The sequence below is a fragment of the Bidens hawaiensis genome, unplaced genomic scaffold (genome assembly GCF_021521415.1).
Source record: "Bidens hawaiensis isolate Kalapana, Puna unplaced genomic scaffold, B.hawaiensis_p1.1 tig00001461_1, whole genome shotgun sequence".
Taxonomy (NCBI): domain Eukaryota; kingdom Viridiplantae; phylum Streptophyta; class Magnoliopsida; order Asterales; family Asteraceae; genus Bidens; species Bidens hawaiensis.
In genome coordinates this window covers 2,248,871-2,268,063 of record NW_027491082.1, presented here as the reverse complement: position 1 = coordinate 2,268,063, position 19,193 = coordinate 2,248,871, and the positions used below count along the sequence as shown (strand labels likewise).

The 19,193-nt window shown below is 43.4% G+C and overlaps 1 protein-coding gene and 1 pseudogene across 1 annotated transcript; both read right to left on the bottom strand.

Moving 5' to 3' along the window:
* Positions 1-4,030: 4,030 nt before the first annotated feature.
* LOC143576919 (small ribosomal subunit protein eS17-like) lies at positions 4,031-4,508 on the bottom strand. Its single transcript, XM_077060899.1, has one exon. It carries the CDS (start codon positions 4,484-4,486, stop codon positions 4,037-4,039), a length of 450 nt encoding a protein of 149 aa, XP_076917014.1. The 5' UTR covers positions 4,487-4,508; the 3' UTR covers positions 4,031-4,036.
* Positions 4,509-5,762: 1,254 nt separating this feature from the next.
* Positions 5,763-6,652, bottom strand: LOC143576908 (secoisolariciresinol dehydrogenase pseudogene; annotated as a pseudogene).
* Between the last annotated feature and the right edge of the window lie 12,541 nt (positions 6,653-19,193).

Below are 19,193 nucleotides of genomic sequence, written 5' to 3'. Positions count from 1 at the left end.
AAGAACAAATATAAGCCAAATCTGCCTAAAAAGTAGAATAGTCTAAGCTCATACGCTAAAAGTAAGATACAAAAAAAGACATTCTCTAAAAGTCCTTAACCTTAATTCTACGTCTCCATGAACACCTATCATGGACCATGTCCTAAGACAGGTGTAACTCTAGCAAATCCTGCCTAATCCGCTCCTCCCAAGTCAATTTGGGTATGCCTCTACTCCTCCTTCCTTCTACATTTAGGGTTTTCACTGCTCTAACTGTCATTGTTTCTTGTCTTCTCTTTATATGCCCATACCATCTCAATCTACCCTCATTTATTTTTTTCACCTATACTAACAATTCCTAGTCATTCCCTAAAAACCTCATTTCTTATTCGGTCCAACCTTGTGTGCCCACACATCCACCTCAACATCCTCATTTCCGCCACCTCCATCTTACGTGCTTGTGTTTTCTTGATGGCGCAACAATCTGTTCCATATAACAAAGCAGGTCTAACAGCAATCCTATAAAATTTCCCTTTTAATTTAGTTGGAAACCTCCTATCACACAAAACCTGGTAGCTGCTCTCCACCTACACCAACCCGCCTGAATGCGATGTGTTACGTCACTATCTATCTCCCCATTTCTTTGTTCATAGGATCCTAGATATTTGAACTTAGTTGCTTGTGGAACCACTTGACCTCCACTGGTGATCTGAGAGTCCCTGGCGTCTCCAGCCCACTGAAATCACAATGTAGATACTCGATCTTCGAGTGACTAATCCTTAGTCCTTTGTCCTCTAGAGCTGCACGCCATTCTTCTAACCTCACATTGAGGCTATGTTTAGTTTCAGCAACTAACACAACATCATCTGCAAAAGGCATACACGACGGGACCGTCCCTTGAATCGACTTTGACAACTCATCCATGACGATTGCAAAAAGAAAAGGGCTCCAGGCTGACCCTTGGTGGAGTCCTGCTTCCACGGGGAAGAAATCAGTATCCCCTACATGCGCCCTAACATTAGTCTTTACCCGATTATACATATCTCTAATTATGTCTATGTACCTTCCAGGAACCCCTCTGCTCTCTAAACTATCCCAGATCAGTCTACGTGGTACATTATCATATGCCTTCTATAAACAATAAGCAAATTTATTGAAGTAAACTTTCAATAGTCCTATAAACATTGTCATATGCCTTCTAATTATGTCTATGTACCTCCTAGGAACCCCTCTGCTCTCTGCTTATTTTTTCTTCTATAAACAATAAGCAAATTTATAAATTTCAAACTATATATATAAAATTGACACATTGATTCCTAGTATGTTGACAGTCTCGATTGTTACAATATACAACATGTATAAACCGAACTTTCAACAGTCTCGATTCCTAGTATAAACCGACGGTAAGTTTATGTGACATAAAACACATTTGATTTTTGAAGTAAACTTTCAATAGTCCTACAAGTACATACAAACACAATGTTGAAGAGTTGTGGCACATGTTATTATGCTGATGCCCGTTATAAAATGCGACTAATTAGTTATTGAGTAGTGTATCCTTCTAATGTGGTGTAGTGGTAGGAATCTTGAATTTTTTCAATAGAACCCAGGTTTGATCCATGCATACAACACATCTGGAAAGGCATGGGGTGGTTCAATGAAAAAAGACCAGGATCTTTGTGATCTACGGTTCGATCCTGAGGATATCCGGTTTTACCACCAGGAGGCCTAAGTTAGGGTGGGTGTTCCCTAGAACTGGAGATAACTTTGTGGCGCTTAAGGGCTTCGTATGGCTAGGTTGGCTAGCTGGCGGTGACCTTTCGCCATGGGCTCACCCGTACGGATTACCTAGACAATTCTCTGTTCGTTGGCCGTTATAAACGAAAGTTATTGAGTAGTTAAGTGATCGGTTGTATCCACCACTACAAATACCTAGTTAAGGAAGGCCATTACAACAATTGGTAAAGTAATCATAATTTTTAGTTCATATTTTCCTCTTTTTCTCCAGGTTTAGGATAGATCAGATTCTTAATGGGATTAGAGCATCTAACGATCCTGATGACTAAGAGTCACTATGCCTCATCTAATGCCGAGTAAGGCGACCTATTCGACTGACTTTTGCTTTTGGATAACAAGAAGGCTCTCACCTTTTATTGTTTCTGGTAATCAGATATTTAATCATCATGAATTATATTTTGTTTGAATTTTTTTAGGTTAACAGCAGGATGATTTGAACATATAAAAAAAGTTCAAAAATCTGGCACCTAGAGCAGCAATTTTTTCAAGAGTACAACGACGCCGGTCCCCATATTGTTTAGCTTTTAAAAACAAATAAAAATAAATATGTAAAACTAGTGCGCAACACAATCTGTTTCTGTATATCCGGTTTCAAAACAATCAGTGGCGCAGCTATCCATTCAAGAAATTTAATTAATTTGGAACCCCCAATGTATTTCTTTTCTTAACAGCAACGCATTGCAGGATTTGAACCACCAACTTTCAAGTATTTGACGTTTATATTATATCCAATGACTTAGAAATGTAGCTTTAAACGATTAGGCCAAGTTCATTATGTTTAATTTCGTTCATCTAGCCAAACAAAGCCTTCTGAGTGTACGTGTTTTTTAGCTACTTTGATCAATGTTTATCCTTCAGGCAGAGGTAGGCCTATATCAGATTTAGAGTCTGATCAGATACCTAATTATCTGAAACGTTACGGCAAGAACATAATACTTAACATATTTAGGTAGGCCTATGAATTGTTACCGTAAGATCCACAAGACCCTGTCAATACCTTACTAACCAAACAGATTATGTCAACCACAGCTTTTGTTGCGCAAACTAACAATGCTGGTGACCCACATTTAATAGTTATTTTTGGATCATTTTTCTAATATAAGTTGCAAAGATGAATAAAGTTTGGTAAACCAGGGTAATTACTTGAATTAATAATAGCATATGAGGATCTGAAAAATGCTTTCAGAACTTAAAAAAGATTCATAAGTAGAACCTCCGACAAAACAACGAATGCTTGAAGGTAACAATTTGAAACTAATTCAATGATGCAAGTTCGCAGCGCACTTTACAATTCAACCCACACCCGACACCAATACTTTTAAAAATAAAATCGGATAGTGGGTCCCCCTTGATTAGGAAATGTAATTACGTGGTTTAAATGCCTTTTCACACATGTAATCCCACCCCTTAAGGTCACAGCTGTTCACGAGTCAAGCCCGAGTTGAGCCAAGGTCGTTTCATGCGCTGGCTCAAAATTAAACAAGGCAACTTAGCTAGGCACAAGCTCGATTTTGAAGTTAAACAAGCTTAAGATCAAGCCAACGAGCCGAACCTGGGTCAATTTTAACTCGGTTACAAAAACTGATTCAAATCAACTCAGGTTGTTACAAATAAGCTTTTTATAGCTAGTTTTATTCGAGCTTTTATCGAGCGAGCAACAAGACCGAACTTCGAGCTTTTTGAACAGCCCTAATCAAGTCGTACAACACACTTCACAAATTCGTTCTACAAAGAATTTGTGTCAAGTAAAAGTTGTAATACGAAGTTAGTTTCAAACTCAAGTTAGTTTCAAACTCTCATTACAGAATCAACTTTAAATTCAAATCTGCAAAAATCATTGCTTTTGCATAGGTCCTCATAACAAATCCACCTCAAGTTCTGAAATGATTTATCTATGCTATTTAACTTAAGGGGTGTCTGGGATTGCTTATTTTCACCAACTTATAACTTATTAACTTTTTGAAAAGTAACAAAGGTGTTCAGGATTGCTTATATCGTGAGAGGAAAAGTTTCATAAGTTAAAATGTTGTAACTTATCAACTTAATGATAAGTTAGTTCTAAATGACCAACAAACTAAAGTTCTAAAACCACAAACCCTAAATGAAACAAAACAAACAAACCAGCAAATGAATATTCAAAATTAACCAACACTTGATCCAAAACAAAACAGTGCATCAAAGATCAAACTAGTCTTCATCAAAACTATAACTCATATAAAATCATAAACAACTCAAAACAACCAACACCAAATTATGAAAATCAATACCTTCTACCAGCACCACCAGCATAACCACCACGGCCACCACCATAAGCTCCCGGAATCGCCGTGTTAACCAACGGAGTCTCCTCCTTAAGCACAACTCCAGGCAGGTCACTCATTCCAAGCGACGCAAGCAGGTCAATCGTCTCCTTATCAACCTCAATCCTGTCCGTCTTAATAGCGGACTCGTCCGGAACAAAGTCCATACGGCGTTCACGCTCTTCCTCCTGCAGCTTCAGCGAGATGCCTCTCACCGGTCCTTTCTGGATCCGCTTCATGAGATGTGTTGAGAACCCGGCGATTTTGTTACGCAGGCGCTTTGACGGGATGATGGCCACTTCTTCGAGAATCTTCTTGTTGGTGTGGAAATCGAGTGTCATTTTGGAGTAGTAACGCTCGATTACTTGGCGGGAGGATTTCTTCACGGTTTTGGTGCGGACTCTGCCCATGGTTTTCGGCTACAATGATTATATGGAACAACTGAACAGGTGCGGCTGAATGTTGAAGATGACGATGGTTAGGTTAGGGTTTGTATATATATAGATCTGTGTGTTTGGGCCTGGTGGACTAAGTTTGGGCCAAGTCGTGTTGAAATGTACAATTATGAATTCTCTCTGTAGCAAAAACTTGAGGCAGAGGTGTACAAAACCGGTTTTAAACCCAAACCGAACCGGTTTGGTCAACGACTGGTCAAAACCGGTTTGACTCAAACCGGTTCGGATTATAAACCAGTAGAAGCAAGATAGGCTGGTCTGTTCATGTAGGTTCGGTTCGGTCCGGTTTTAAAACCGGTTTGATAGATCTTAAGCTGAACCGGTTCTGAAACTGACGGTTTGGGTCGGTTTGGGTGAAGCTGGTTTTTTTTGTACCCTCTAACTTGAGGCGTACAAAACCAATTTTTTTTTCAACCCGAATTGGTTTGGTTAAACCATGGTCAAAACCACTTTGACCTAAGCCGGTTCAGGTTAAAAATCGGTTTAGGAGCATGAAAGTTTGAACTGGCCAAACAGATTCAGTTTGGCTTAGAAACCGGTTTTGATAGGTTAACCGGTTTTTCTCAGATTGGTCTGGTTTTAAATCAAGTTTGGTCATTTCAAAGGGGAAATGATGATGAAACTGGTGGGCGGGATTTGAGAACCGTTTCGGCTTAAAGCGGTTTTTTGGTCAAACCGATTTGGGTTGGGCTTTAGTGAACCGGATTCAAACCGGTTTTTTTAACATCTCTTAGCAAAAACTACAATCCATGCTGATGTCAAAGATAAAGCATTTGATAAGAATTGAATATTAGTATATTACATGTTTATTAAAAAATGATTTTTGTAATACTTAAAATCAACCTATTGAAACCGAGTACAGAATTTTATTCCGCTTAACTATTCAAATTACATTTAAGTAGAAGGCAAGTGAGCATCAGGCAACGAGTTGCTCCGCTAGTCTTTTTTGATTCAAAACTGATTAAAAAGTTTTTCGCTTTAAGTTGATTAAAAAGTTTAATATGAACTTTTTTTACACAATAGTTTTAACATAACTATTCAGTGAACACTCACCATTTCATAAAGGACTTCATATTTTTCATACATCTTGATCTCATTTTCATATCATTGAGTAGAAACTCCTTGGTCTAAACAGATTTTAAAAGAATCTATCTTTTTAACAAGATGATCTTTTGATATGATTTTAGAAATCAACTTTTATTTTTAAATAGAACGTACAGTGTACACCCACTTATTCATACAATAAAACAACCATACATCACTCTTGAAAATATAGTATTATCTCATACTTGTTGGCATAATCATTTTTAGGATACTTAAGGTGGTTAAGTGATGGATTAACAATGCTAAACCCACCATCAATAAATAGGTTTTGTCCGCTAATGTACTTTGCTTCATCACTTGCAAGGAAAAGAGCAGCCTTGGCAATATCATCCACCTTTAGTGTCACACCCTTGAGGTTCCCGGTTAAGTGTATCACATTTTCTAGCTGGGCCTCTGCTTCAAGCCCCAAAACACTTAGGGCTAGCGGTGTAGCGACCCCATGAGGGGACAAACAGTTGACTCGAATCCCAAATTGTCCAAGCTCTACCGCCAAATTCTTGGTCAAACCGACTATCGCGTCCTTTTAACTACAATAAGCATGTGTCGTCACTCCACCAACATGTGAAGCAACGCTAGCCGTTGAAATTATTGAGCCTGTTTTTGCGCGAACCATAACTCTAGCAGCATGTTTCATGCCTAGAAAGACACCAGTGACATTAACACTAAGCACGCGTTCGAAGTCGGATTTTTCATTATCAATGATGTGTGGTTTGTGGGGATCTAGAACCCCAGCATTATTGAACATGATGTCAAGTTTTCCATAAGTGGTGATCGCAATATCTATAGCGTTCTTGACATCTTCTTCGTTGGTTACATCACAATGGACATATATCGTGTTTGATGAGGCTATGGCGTCACATACTGCTTGACCAAGCTTGTCTTGGATGTCTGCAATTATGATTTTTGCTCCGTGTTCAGCAAAGAGTTTCGCGGTACACTCCCCAATACCGCTTGATGCTCCTGTTATCAACGCTACTTTACCTTCAAGCCTACCATAAGTAAATTTCATACTAGTTAAGCGAAAAAAGATTAGGGTTATCAAAAACGAGGCTTTGTTGGCCTAAAACGATATCTAAAAACGAGGCTTTGTTGTAAAAAAAAAGTTATATTGCTTTCATTCCAAATAAATCAAGATTTTGTCAATCATTTTTTGCAGATACATAAGCAATGCAATTCCTCACATCTTCATATACCTAATTCAGTTTAAACATCGCTCAAATCACACATATTAATCCAAATCTCAAATTACAAATATATAATTATTAGTTTTTTTTTTTTTGGAAATTAGGGCCTTAGAAGGTGAAGACCTAAAGCCCTAGCTTCGTTTTGTTGTAGTTAAGACGGTCATGAGGGTAGATAATATCATTAAAGTTTATATAAATGTATGTGGCTAAACCCTTGTAAACATCCATAAGAGCTCCGAACGACTGGGTTAGGCCAGCTAGCGACGACCTTTTTTCATTATGGTGTAGTGCTAGGATACATGGGTTTCATCAATGGAGATCCAGGTCTGATCCCCATTTATAACACTTTGGAGGCATGAATGGCTCAATAAAGGAAGACCGGGATCTTTGTGATTTCCGGTTCAATCCTGAGGGCGTCCGGGTTTTACCACAAGTGGACCTTTGGGCGGGAGTGTTTTCCCCGCAACTGGAGATTACTTGGATGTGCTTAAAGGCTCTGCACGGCTAGGTTGAGTCAGCTGGTGGTGGCCTTTTGCCATTTAGTTAGCATGTACGGAGTACCTAGGTAATTCTCTATTTGTTGGCCAATAAAAAATAATCAAAAAAAAAGAAGAAGAAGAAATCATTCATTGTTTTTCTATAAATAAAAGGAAAACGAAAGACTAACCTTCTTGTAGGACTTGCCATTGTTTCTTAATGAGTGAGATATGAGGTGTGGTTTCAAAACATGACACAAGCTCAAGAGTTATAAAGTGAAATGTACACTTGAAGAGGTAAGTCCCAGCAGAGCCCAGTTGGACCCGCAAGACTCACCTTGAAGAGGGACGTCTGCGCAGAAACCAACTGGATCCGCAGGACCAACCATGCTCAGAGACGTGACGTCCTTACGCGCAGTACGCAAGCTGTTCCCGCAGGAAATGCCTCCCGATGGTGAAGGACTCCGCCTGTTCCCGCAGCTTCGGATACAAGCCATCAGGGAAGGCCACCCGCGCAGCAAGGCTACACGCACAAGGCACTTAGCTCTCAATCACTCAGTGTCACCTGAAGGAATGAGCAAAGCCGGGAACAATCCCGCACAAGGGCGGGAGGGGGAATACTCCCGCCCAAATAAGCCAGTCCGTACGATACGGGAAGATCTTCTGTACTGTACCTGACGAGGTATGGGAAAAAGATCTGACTAAAGATACGACAGCTTATTGACAACAGTATGGCGAGCAGCATGCTCCTGTACTGTATGTCACTATTAGCCGCTGCCTACTCACCAACTACTGCCATACCACGTGCATAGCCGGCAGTTGGTGGAAAAGGAATAGTACACAGCAGGCCTGGTCACTATCAGCCGCTGCCTACCCACCAACTACCAGCAGGGCACGTGCGTAGGCCACTGTTGGTAGAACAGGAACACTGTTGCAGCCGGCCACACCTCCTTGGAAACCTACCTTCGGCTATAAATACCACAAATGGTATGACCATCTCATCTTATCACATTATCATCATATTATACCTGATATCTGCTCTAGCAATCTCTTAATATACATTTATATTTAAAGAGCAATCTAGTCTGATTCTCACGCCGGAGGGTGGTCACAAGGAGGAACCCCCCCTTCTCAGTGACAAGCTCACGGTGTCTGTTTTGCAGGTTATCAGAAGAACCATCTCTTCTGGGTCTAACCCCTCGTGGGAAACAGCTATCTAACCCCCAGGTTACCCGTAATCTGCCCGGGGTCCGGTTAGTGTTTCTTCATTGGCGCCATCCGTGCATAAAGCTAGAACTTCATTTTTCTCCAGTTTTTTCAAACTTCTGGAAAGATGGTTAAAGAAACTCCGGTAACCACAACCCCAGCTACTGGGGGGAATACCGGCTACACAGTTTTTACAAACACTACCCCGGTTACCCAAGCCGGGGCAAGTGAAGTAAATTTTACGAACACTACCCCCGCTACCCAAGCTGGGGCAAGTGCAGTAAATAATCGCTCACTGGGATTCACCGATACCCAGTTAGAGAAACGAACAAGACTCCCCCGCCAAACACTCGATGAAGTTAAGGCATGGGCAGAGGCACGTCAGAGGGAATTCCAAGCTGAGTTGGACGAACGCTTGCGTTCCGTCCAACAGGCTGACGAATTCGAAGATTACTTGGACGACTCGGAGGAATCCGACTCCGACGCGAACCCTCGCCATAGGGCAAAAGGGAAGCGTAAGGAAACGGACTCCCAACCGAGAAGGCATTTTGGAGAAGCCTTCAAACCAAAAAACACAGGTGGAAGTCCACGTGACTTCTCCAAAACATTCAGACCAAATGTTGCAAATGCAGGAACGTCCAAATTTGCAAGGGACATTGCAGAAGCAATTGCCCCAAAAAGTGCCAAACAAATGTCCAGCATAGGCACATATGATGGTATATCCGACCCAGATGATCATTTGAACAGATTCATAGCGGGGGCAACCGTCAGTAGTTGGACGGAACCCACGTGGTGTTACATGTTCCAAATGACGCTTGTCGGGGCTGCTAGAGCGTGGTTCGATCGTCTACCGGTCAACCACATCTACGACTGGGCTGACTTCCAACAGAAGTTTAGCCAACACTTCAGCCAACAACGAAAGTATACCGAGGAGCAATGGACAATCCTCAAGTGCATTCGAGAAAAAGATGAATCTTTGCTTGACTTCATCACTCGCTTCAATTCGAAGAAGCTAAGTCTGGGTAACATTAGCGAAGATCTTGTTCGCGCTGCCTTTATCCAGGGCGCGAACGACCCAGAGCTCATCCGCACCTTAACAGGTAAAGATGGCATGCCATCCACATGGGATGCCATCATGACAGCAGCTAAACGCTTTGCGGAAACGGAGAAGCAACTGGGTAGAGATCTCCCTCAGAGCACAAACCTCTACACCCAGAAAACAAGAGAAGACAACGTCCTTACCGCCCGATTAAACAAAAAGCGGAAGCTAGGCATTTGGCAGTCAAGGGTAAACTTTGACACCTCATCCGGCTTGCAGCATCGGTTAGGCGAAAGGGATAACGTACAGTCAAACAAGAACTCCAGATGGACGCCGCTCACCAAAAGCGTCACCGAGATATTCGCCACCGAGGAGCTCCCATGGCCAAAGCCTCAAATAATCCGACATCGTCACAATGCTGATCGGAGCAAATACTGTGACTTTCACGGGACAAAAGGCCACAACACTGAAGAATGCATAGACGTAAAGGACATGGTCGAAGCATTTGTCAGAGATGGGACGCTCGCGCACCTCGTGGCGCAATGAACGCTGAGCAGGCTGATGCGTGTAGAACCCCAGCTGGGGAAAACACGAATAAAAATCCCAGCTTCAATGTGGAGACTACATGCTGCGTAAAGAACGAGATCCCGAACCAGGTGCGTATCGGCTCGATGGCACTCCCATCCCAACAACATGGAAGGGAGCTCAATTACACAGTTTGCATGTAAATCAATTCCAAATTTGTAAAGAAAAGGCCCATAGCCACTTCTAATGGAAATGATTCTCCTTAAAACATCGACGCTGATGATTTTACATTTATACTGTATGAACTATCAACACTAATGCCGGTTTTCACCGCATACATAAGTGTGAAAGTCGTTGCGTGGGAAAGGCGGCAAAACCCGCATAAACCCAAAAAACGACAAACCTTCACGCAGGTCAGTTGAAGGGGAAAAGTTCAGTCATCCTACTAAATGAAAGTGCCGGTCTATCCGCATGAATCATGATAGAGGAAACTGAACACTAACCTATTAACAACCGCGCGTCGAACGGTTAATTTATTCAACACGGATATGCCGGTTTTCACCGCATAATTACGTGAAGTCGTTGCGTGGGGAAGGCGGCAAAACCCGCATAAACCCAAAAAACGACAAACCTTCACGCAGGTCAGTTGAAGGGGAAAAGTTCAGTTATCCCATTAAATGAAAGTGCCGGTCTATCCGCATGAATCATGAAAAAGGGAACTGAACACTAACCTATTGACAACCGCGCATCGAACGGTTAAATTATTCAAAACAGAGAATTTCTAACAAAAGGATGAGGAAAACCTACACGCAGGTCAGATATAGGTAAAGTTTAGCCATCCTACTAAGTGCAAGTGACGGTCATACCCGCACAATCACGAAAGAGGAAGCAAAACTTCACACCTATTACCTACCACGTTCAAAGGTTAACTTATCCTCAGAAAATATGAGGAAAACCTACACGCAGGTCGGATATAGGTTAAAGTTTAGCCATCCTACTAAGTGCAAGTGACGGTCCTACCCGCACAATCACGAAAGAGGAAGCAAAACTCCAACCTATTATCTACCACGTTCAAAGGTTAACTTATCTTAAACACTTAGAAATTTCAAAAAAGATGAGGAAAACCTACACGCAGGTCAGACGTAGGTAAAGTTTAGCCATCCTACTAAGTGCAAGTGACGGTCCTACCCGCACAATCACGAAAGAGGAAGCAAAACTTCACATCTATTATCTACCACGTTCAAAGGTTAACTTATCCTCAGAAAAGATGAGGAAAACCTACACGCAGGTCAGACGTAGGTAAAGTTTAGCCATCCTACTAAGTGCAAGTGACGGTCCTACCCGCACAATCACGAAAGAGGAAGCAAAACTTCAACCTATTATCTACCACGTTCAAAGGTTAACTTATTCTACACTTGGAAAATTGCTAATTTAAACTAAAGTATGCAAGTCATATAACGTTTATAAAGCAAGGAATCCAGAGAAAGTAGCGGTCTTACCCGCACAAAGATTTATATTTCATAAATATTCATTACAAGAATGGCCGGGTAACTACCCGCTTACAAGAAAATAAATCTATACAAGCTAAATCTATCCTAGCAGTGGGAAGGGATCTTCAGGATCAGGCTTCAGGGCCACTTCCACTTGGACCAGCACCATCAGTATATCGTGGCAGTTCAAGGAAAGCTTTAAGGATAGTTAACCCATCATCAGCAGCAACAACTTGATTCACCTTCTCCACCACCGGATGCGGGAAGGCGGCGTACTGATTCACTGCTTGGTCGTAAACAGCTTCAGTATCAACATTGTACAAAGGGAAGTTGGAAGGCGGGATGCCTTTCTCAACGAACCCTAGACCAAGCAGGAAGCCGACCTTTTCCCCATCCTCGTGAGAAGCGTTGAGGGCTGCGCTCATAGCATCGTCATACGACGTCTCAGCAAAGACTCGATGCACAACCTACAAAAGAAAATATACAAGTGTCAAAAACCTTTTCTATTTACAAAGAAAAGCGTAAAGACAAGAAAAGCTTACCTGAGACAACGCTTCTCGAAGAAGCCATTCCTTGGCAACCAGGGCTTCTTGGAGGGCAGCTTGAGCTTCGTTACGGGCGCGATCGGCTTCACTCTTGTTGAGGTTGGCAAGCAACACTTCTTTAGCCGCAGCCTCTTCGACGCCCTTTAGCTTACGCTCAGCATGGTCAAGCACCCCCCTCTGGTCCAGGATTTCTTGGAGCTTTTTGGCGTCTTCCATCGCCAAGGCATCATGAGCCTGCTGGAGAGCCTCTAATTTGGCTTTAAGCTCCTCATTCTCCACGCGTAGAGGCTCAGCAACAGCTTCAGCCTTGGTGGCCCTCTCGGTTGCGTTCCTTGCAGTTTCCTTAGCCAGCCGAAGCTGTTCATTAACAGCTTGGGCAGCCTTGGAACGGGCCTCGAGCCGGGCCTGAACTTCAACCTCGAGGGCCTTGAAGGCTTTCTCCTTCTCCGCAGCCACTGCGGTAAGTTTTTGGTTCTCCTCCCGGACAGCCCGCGCCTGAGCTACTTCTTTAACGCGAGCTGCTTTTAACTTGTCGTTTTCACGACAAAGCAGCTCGACGCGCGGCTGCATCCGGGCCAGGAGAACCCGAAGCTCATTGCTTAGCCTACCCTCCTGGTAGCTAGCCATGGCTTCCCCCAACACACCACTAGGAGCAGCGTGACGAGCCCACTCCACGCACTCCACAGGGGTGCGAAGGGTTGTTCCTCGGCGAATGTTCCATCGTGGAACATACACTTCATTGGAATCCGACACTGCAAAAAACATAAAGCAGTTAGGAAAAGATGATAAGAAAAAATATGAAAAGGGCCAAAAGAACCCTACGCACCTGTAGGGTCAATAACAGGCCGATAGCCGCCAAACCCATCACCTGAACCCAACGGAAATCCATCCAAGAGGTCAGGCAGATGGGAAGGTGGCAGGGATTGGCGAGAAGCCCCATGCGTACCTGATGGATCGGCCGTCGTTGCCGATGACGGGGGCATGGTAGCAGCCGCCGCGGTCGCCGCCGCGGAATCCGCAGCAAAAGTAACCGCCGGCTCGGTGAAAGATGCAGTAAAAATCGCACTCACAGCCGGCGGTGACGTCATCACAGCTGGAACAGTCGGCTCAAAGGAGTGAGCAACTGAACCAGCGGAAGCAGGCGCAGGCGCCTGGGTTGACGCCTCAGGTAGGCTGACCAAGCCTACCGTCATTGGCGGAGAGGTACTCTGCACTCCACCCTGGAATGCGTCAACATCCACGCCTACGTAAAGAAGATAAGTGTTAACGATATTAAACTATGAAGATAAAAGCTAAAGGAAGTTGTACTTACGGGTTTTCTTGAGCCTGAAAGTGCGGACGGGCGGGGATGAACCCGATGGAGCCGGCCTCTTCACGCCGGTCACCGTCGTCATCCTGGGCTCTTCGGTGACAGTTGTCACAGCCTCCGGAATGATGATCTTATCACCACCGGGATTCCCCGCCACCTCTTCGCTCTCGGTCTCCGAGTCAGACCGAGGCACCGGATCGGCAGTGGAGGCCACCTTCTCCTTCCCCTTCCCGCCGGCAGCCTTCTTCTTCCGCACCAACGGAGGACCATCTGCGGATTCCTCATCAGAACATACGATTAAAGGAATTCCAGCAGAGGTTTCAACATTGAGGGGTCGAGGGTCGAACAGCGCCTTACCTGGCCACCTGGCGCTAAGGATCTCGTGGCCTAGCGGATAGACCTCCACGAACCGATCCGCCGTTTGTTCTAGGATGGGCAACTCGTTCTCGTCTAGAGCGCGAGTACCCATCCGAGCGGGACCGTCAGCCTCCCGCGGGTTTAGGAGCGACTGCAAGTCGTTCCCCTCTGAAATAAACAAGAAAAAAGTTAGAAGAGATTCTAAATCAACAAAAAGAAACAAAGCATACCGTAAGGAACAGAGTTCGAACCGTATTCGAGGACGATTGGGATCTTATGCGCATCCGCAGCCTTCCACACCCGGCTCATCCCCAGCATCACCATCCCGGACTCCGCAAACCGGTAAACCGGAGATTGGACCCGAGATATCTTCGAGAACCATTCCGCCTCCTGGTAGTTGGAGGCGTGAAGGCTTGGGAGAGCTTGCCCATTCTTAAACTTCATGGCAAGGGGGATGGCGCGAGCGGAGATGTAGAAGAACTCCCGCTTTCACGCGCGAAGACTGCGCTCGGTTGCGCAGATCTTCAAACCCTTAATCCGGGTTATCAATGTATACCACCCCTGGATGCACCTCCAAGTGTAGAAGGTCATCAGGCGGTCAACATAGGGCTCAATGCCCAGTATCCGGCACACCCACTAGAAGTGGCGAACCTTGGCAATCGCCATCGGATGCACCTCGGTCAGGTGCACACCGTGCCTCTCCAAGACACGGAAAACAAACTTTGTCAATGAGAACCTAAGATTCCCATAAACAAAGAATGCAGCATAAACCCCGATCTTGCCTCTGGGGGCATCGTACACCGTCTGGTGGGGTTCAGGAAACTCAGGCTCGAGAGACTCGAGCATGAACTTCCTGACGACGTACTGATACAGATCGCCAGGCAGAGCACACTGGCACTCGCCAGCAGTACTCTTGTCATCGGCTGTAGACTCGAGATCACGTGAAGACATCTTGAAGATGAAAGAAAACGATTTCAAGAGAATGCTTGCCTGAAAAGGTGAGTATTCGCCGGAAATCGTTTAGAAGATGAAGAGAAAAGTGAAAAGTGTGGATTACAAAGAACCCTCTCCCCCTTTATATACTAATCGCAATTAATGCGATGAAATTAATGCGGAAGAGAGAGAAAACGAATGTGCAATGAAACTATGACACGTGGCAAAAAGCAAGTTGGCAACAGCTGTTGACAGGACGCATACCATTAATTTCGCGGCCACGCGCCCGAAAAATCGCGCCCACGCGCCTGAAAAAGCGTCTGGAATGACCATGTACTGTCACGTCACCATAACTTCCTGCACGTCCTGACACAGTCAGAAGAAACCGTCGCACGACGTTTCAGAGGTTTGGACAGTTCTTATCTTTCCACCAACTCTTCGAATTTCAAAATTCAAAATTCAAAAAAGTAAGCGGGAAAATACCCCTTACCTTGGCAAACAAGTAACCGTAAGACGGATGCAGGTACAGTGTTAAGGCAAAACCCTTCACATACCTAGCACCCGTAGGGAATTGTGTGACAATCGTCAATTTCAGGTTAACCTCGTTAACTCAACTCCGTAAATTCGAACTTTAAGATCGTTGAATCTATAACGCACACTTCATTACATTTAAACTAGGGTTTAAATGACGCTTAACACTTACTACATGTGTAGTCTTTCGGGATTTGCACCGAAACGCAAACGAGTTGACGCAAGCGGTTGATAAATAAACGACAAACGTCAAAACACTAATTATGTGATTATTATGTGTTAGGTATATGTGTGTTACTTGATTGTTATGTGGAATGTTAAACAAGAAACAAGAACTAATTAGTTTAGGCTAGAGATGTAACACTTGAAAGATTAGGGACTAGAATGTAACTTGATTATCTATAAATATAACCTTAACACTAAACCCTAACTTATTATTATAAACCTACAACTCTAATCGGCCCTCCCCTTGCTCTTCTTGGCTGCCGTCCACTTTCACACACATATACACCATCAATTCAAGCCTTTGATTGAAGAACTAAGTGCTAGGAAGGTATATTTGATCATCCTTTACCTTCTTGTTGTTTGATTTTGATGTTTAATGGGTTAATTAAAAACCCTAGGCAGCCGATTTTCATGAGTATGTATGAGTTAACATGATGGTTGTTAAATTCATGATGATTGATAACTAGTATTGATGTTGTTGCTTGATTGATTGTTGTCCTTGATTTGAATTAGAACACAAACCCTAATCTTGTATGTATGGTGTGATTGATATGCATGGATAGTAGTTATAGTGTCTAGAGGGTTATATGGATGCATGATAGTTCATAGATTGTTATTATGTTGAGTTTTGATGTGAACAGATTCTGGACAGAATATATATACGATGTTTAACTGACTGTAACGAAGTGTAAACGTGAAAATTGATTGAGATTGTGGGTACTGCAGTAAACTAGGTTGAGTCTAGTTTCTATAAAGTATAAATTCGTAATTTTTGGATAAGTGGAAGTATACTTTTATGATTTTACAAAAATGTGATGCAAAGCTGAGCTGTTAGACCTGCTGTTAGGTTATGTTGTAAATATTATATCTCATGAACTACGAGACCAATTGGGTTGGTTCCACTTCTGGAAGTTGACTCACTGAGTTAGGAACCAAACCCAAGTGGTCTTGCATTTATTGGATTTTTCGTTTAACGGGAATTTCAAATAACATTCTGTTGCGCATGAATCTGACTGATATGAGTTTACTGTAGTGTTTTGATCATTATGAGCAATCTATATGGAATAAAAATAAGATAAAATATGTTCTTGAAACCTAAGATATGTATGCTTCTGTGGTAATTTTTGGTGAATTAATTGAGACGTTATAATCGGTGAACTAGTGCAATCTTTCAAGTAGAAATTCTGTCATAACGAAACTAGCTGCTGAGTTGTATAGGAATGCATGAAATATTATAGTTTTTATATAATTGTTGTATTTTGACCAAAATACCCTTGCGGGGAATAGTTGCTAGTTGATTGCCATGAATTGACCAAATTGCCCTTATGGGGAATAATTGCTAATAAGTATGTTATTAATACATGATACGAAAGTAATTGCTCACCCACGTATCGTATCACAATTGTACTTGTTTAAGTCACACACGATTCACAAACGAAACACGAAATCTGTTACGTGCATAGGTATTATGTGCCGAGTCTAGAGACTCGTTAAACGTTCCGATACTTAGAAAATCTCTTTGTTATTTTAGAACGCTAGAGAGTTTTCTACGACGCGCATCACTTGGTGATCTAGATCGGATATTCTTCGCAAACAGTGAGTTCACTTACCCCACTCTTAAACTGTTTTCAAACGTTTTTCACTTGGGGGAGATAACATACTCCGATAAACATATTTTCTGAGATAAACGCATATGAAAGATTTTGTTATAAATTATATATCACTTGTAAAGGCTAAGCGGCATACGTAACATTTGAAGTCCCACACATCGGACCGGTTAATATTTGGAATAGCGAGTCACTTTTGGGTAGTACTACTGGGTTTGACAAACCCCACCCGACGCTAAGCTCAACTGGAGGTTGAGTGGGTGTAAATTTTGGCTAACACTTACCATGGTCTGGAGGACCTGGTGACGGGCACTTGATTAACAGTCAGCTTCGGTCGCGAACCACTTAGCGATACTTGTTGTATAGATTAGCTACCTATCGATATATAATTTGACATAACACTATCTGGTAATGCAAAACACTTAAACGCTGTAACGAGGTTACACACTCAAACGTCGTAACGGGGTTACGCAACACTTAAACGCTGTAACGAGATTACACACTCAAACGTCGTAACGGGGTTACGCAACACTTAAACGCTGTAACGAGGTTACACACTCAAACGTCGTAACGGGGTTACGCAACACTTAAACGCTGTAACGAGGTTACACACTCAAACGTCGTAACGGGGTTACGCAACACTTAAACGCTGTAACGTGGTTACACACTTAAACGCTGTAACGTGGTTACACACTCAAACGTCGTAACGGGGTTACGCAACATTTAAACGTCGTAACGAGGTTACGCAAAACGCTAAACGATTTATCTTATTTTACTTGTGAACTCACCAACCTTGTGTTGACACTTTTAGTATGTTATTCTCAGGTAGCCGAGGCGGGCGGCGGTTTAGGAGCATGCATTAATTGAAAACATCTTTACTCTGCAAACTTAATTTTAACATTTACATTTGGTTTTAAGTCGTCCTGCGTGACGCAACTTTTGAATTAAGGTTTTACGCTTCCGCACTTACTTTCATTTAAACGTTTTTCTTTGGTTTGGTTATAACTAATGATTCCGATCCTGCCAGTTCACACCCTCTGACGGTAAAACTCCGTTAGTGGATTTTGAGGGTGTGACAGATTGGTATCAGAGCCATTGGTTATAGCGAACTAGAAACTGCATGCATACTAGACTATAACCGCGACGACCCATTAGTTATAATGATACGCACTGCATAGGTTTGTGTAGTCTTGAAATCTTATTTCCTTATCTCCTTCACTCATACGCGCGCATATACACGGCTTACCTGTAGAAATGTCGACGCCACCCTCATCATCATCCGATTCGATGACGCATGCTCACGGGAAGGAACCGCAGTTACCTACTGCCTCGCCACCCCGTGTAGTCCCGGAACTCGAAGCTCCTACACCGAAGAGGTACCGCCTATCCGGAGGCTAGTATGACAACGACGTTAGCTGGGAGTGGTACCCCAACATGATCAGACGTATGGTCTACCGTGAACAAGTTCCCCCATTGCCTCACCCGAACCACCCTGCTTACCCTAACACCCTACCACTTATAACCGAACCTGTAGAGCGAGTTCTCGCAGCTATCGTTTCTTGTTTGGAGCGTGATGTGGGTTACATGCGCTACACGAGAGAAAATGTTTCCAGACTGTTTAAAGACGGAACCGAGACTCAGGAGGAGATTGCCCGCATGGCAGCGGCAATGAAAGATATGCAAGGGGCTAGTGATCAACAAATGAAGGTTATGATGAAGAAGATCCCGAAGAGGAGCCTGAGGAGAAACCTGAGGAAGATCCCGAGGAGGAACCCGAAGAGGAACCGGAGGAAGAACCGGCTGAGCCAGAGGCACACTCGGATGTGTCCTCAGGCGACGACATCTCGGGATGATAATACCTAGATGGCTGGAAGAAACGCTGGACACGGACGTGGTAACATCAGCATGACTGCAGCTGAACTCCAAACTCTGCTGAATGACCATGTGGCGGCCGCTTTAGCCGCACACGTTCAGAATCAAACTGGGGGTCCAAATGGAACATGTACCTTCAAGAACTACTTAGACTGCAAGCCCAGTACGTTTAAGGGCACTGAGGGAGCTATAGGCTTCCTGCGTTGGGCTGAGAAGGCCGAGTCGGCTTTTGAGATGTGTAACTGTCCCCCTGCCAGTA

What these genes read in the sequence shown, in the direction of transcription:
- LOC143576919 (XM_077060899.1), bottom strand. Translation starts at nt 4,486, where the DNA reads ATGGGCAGAGTCCGCACCAAAACCGTGAAGAAATCCTCCCGCCAAGTA.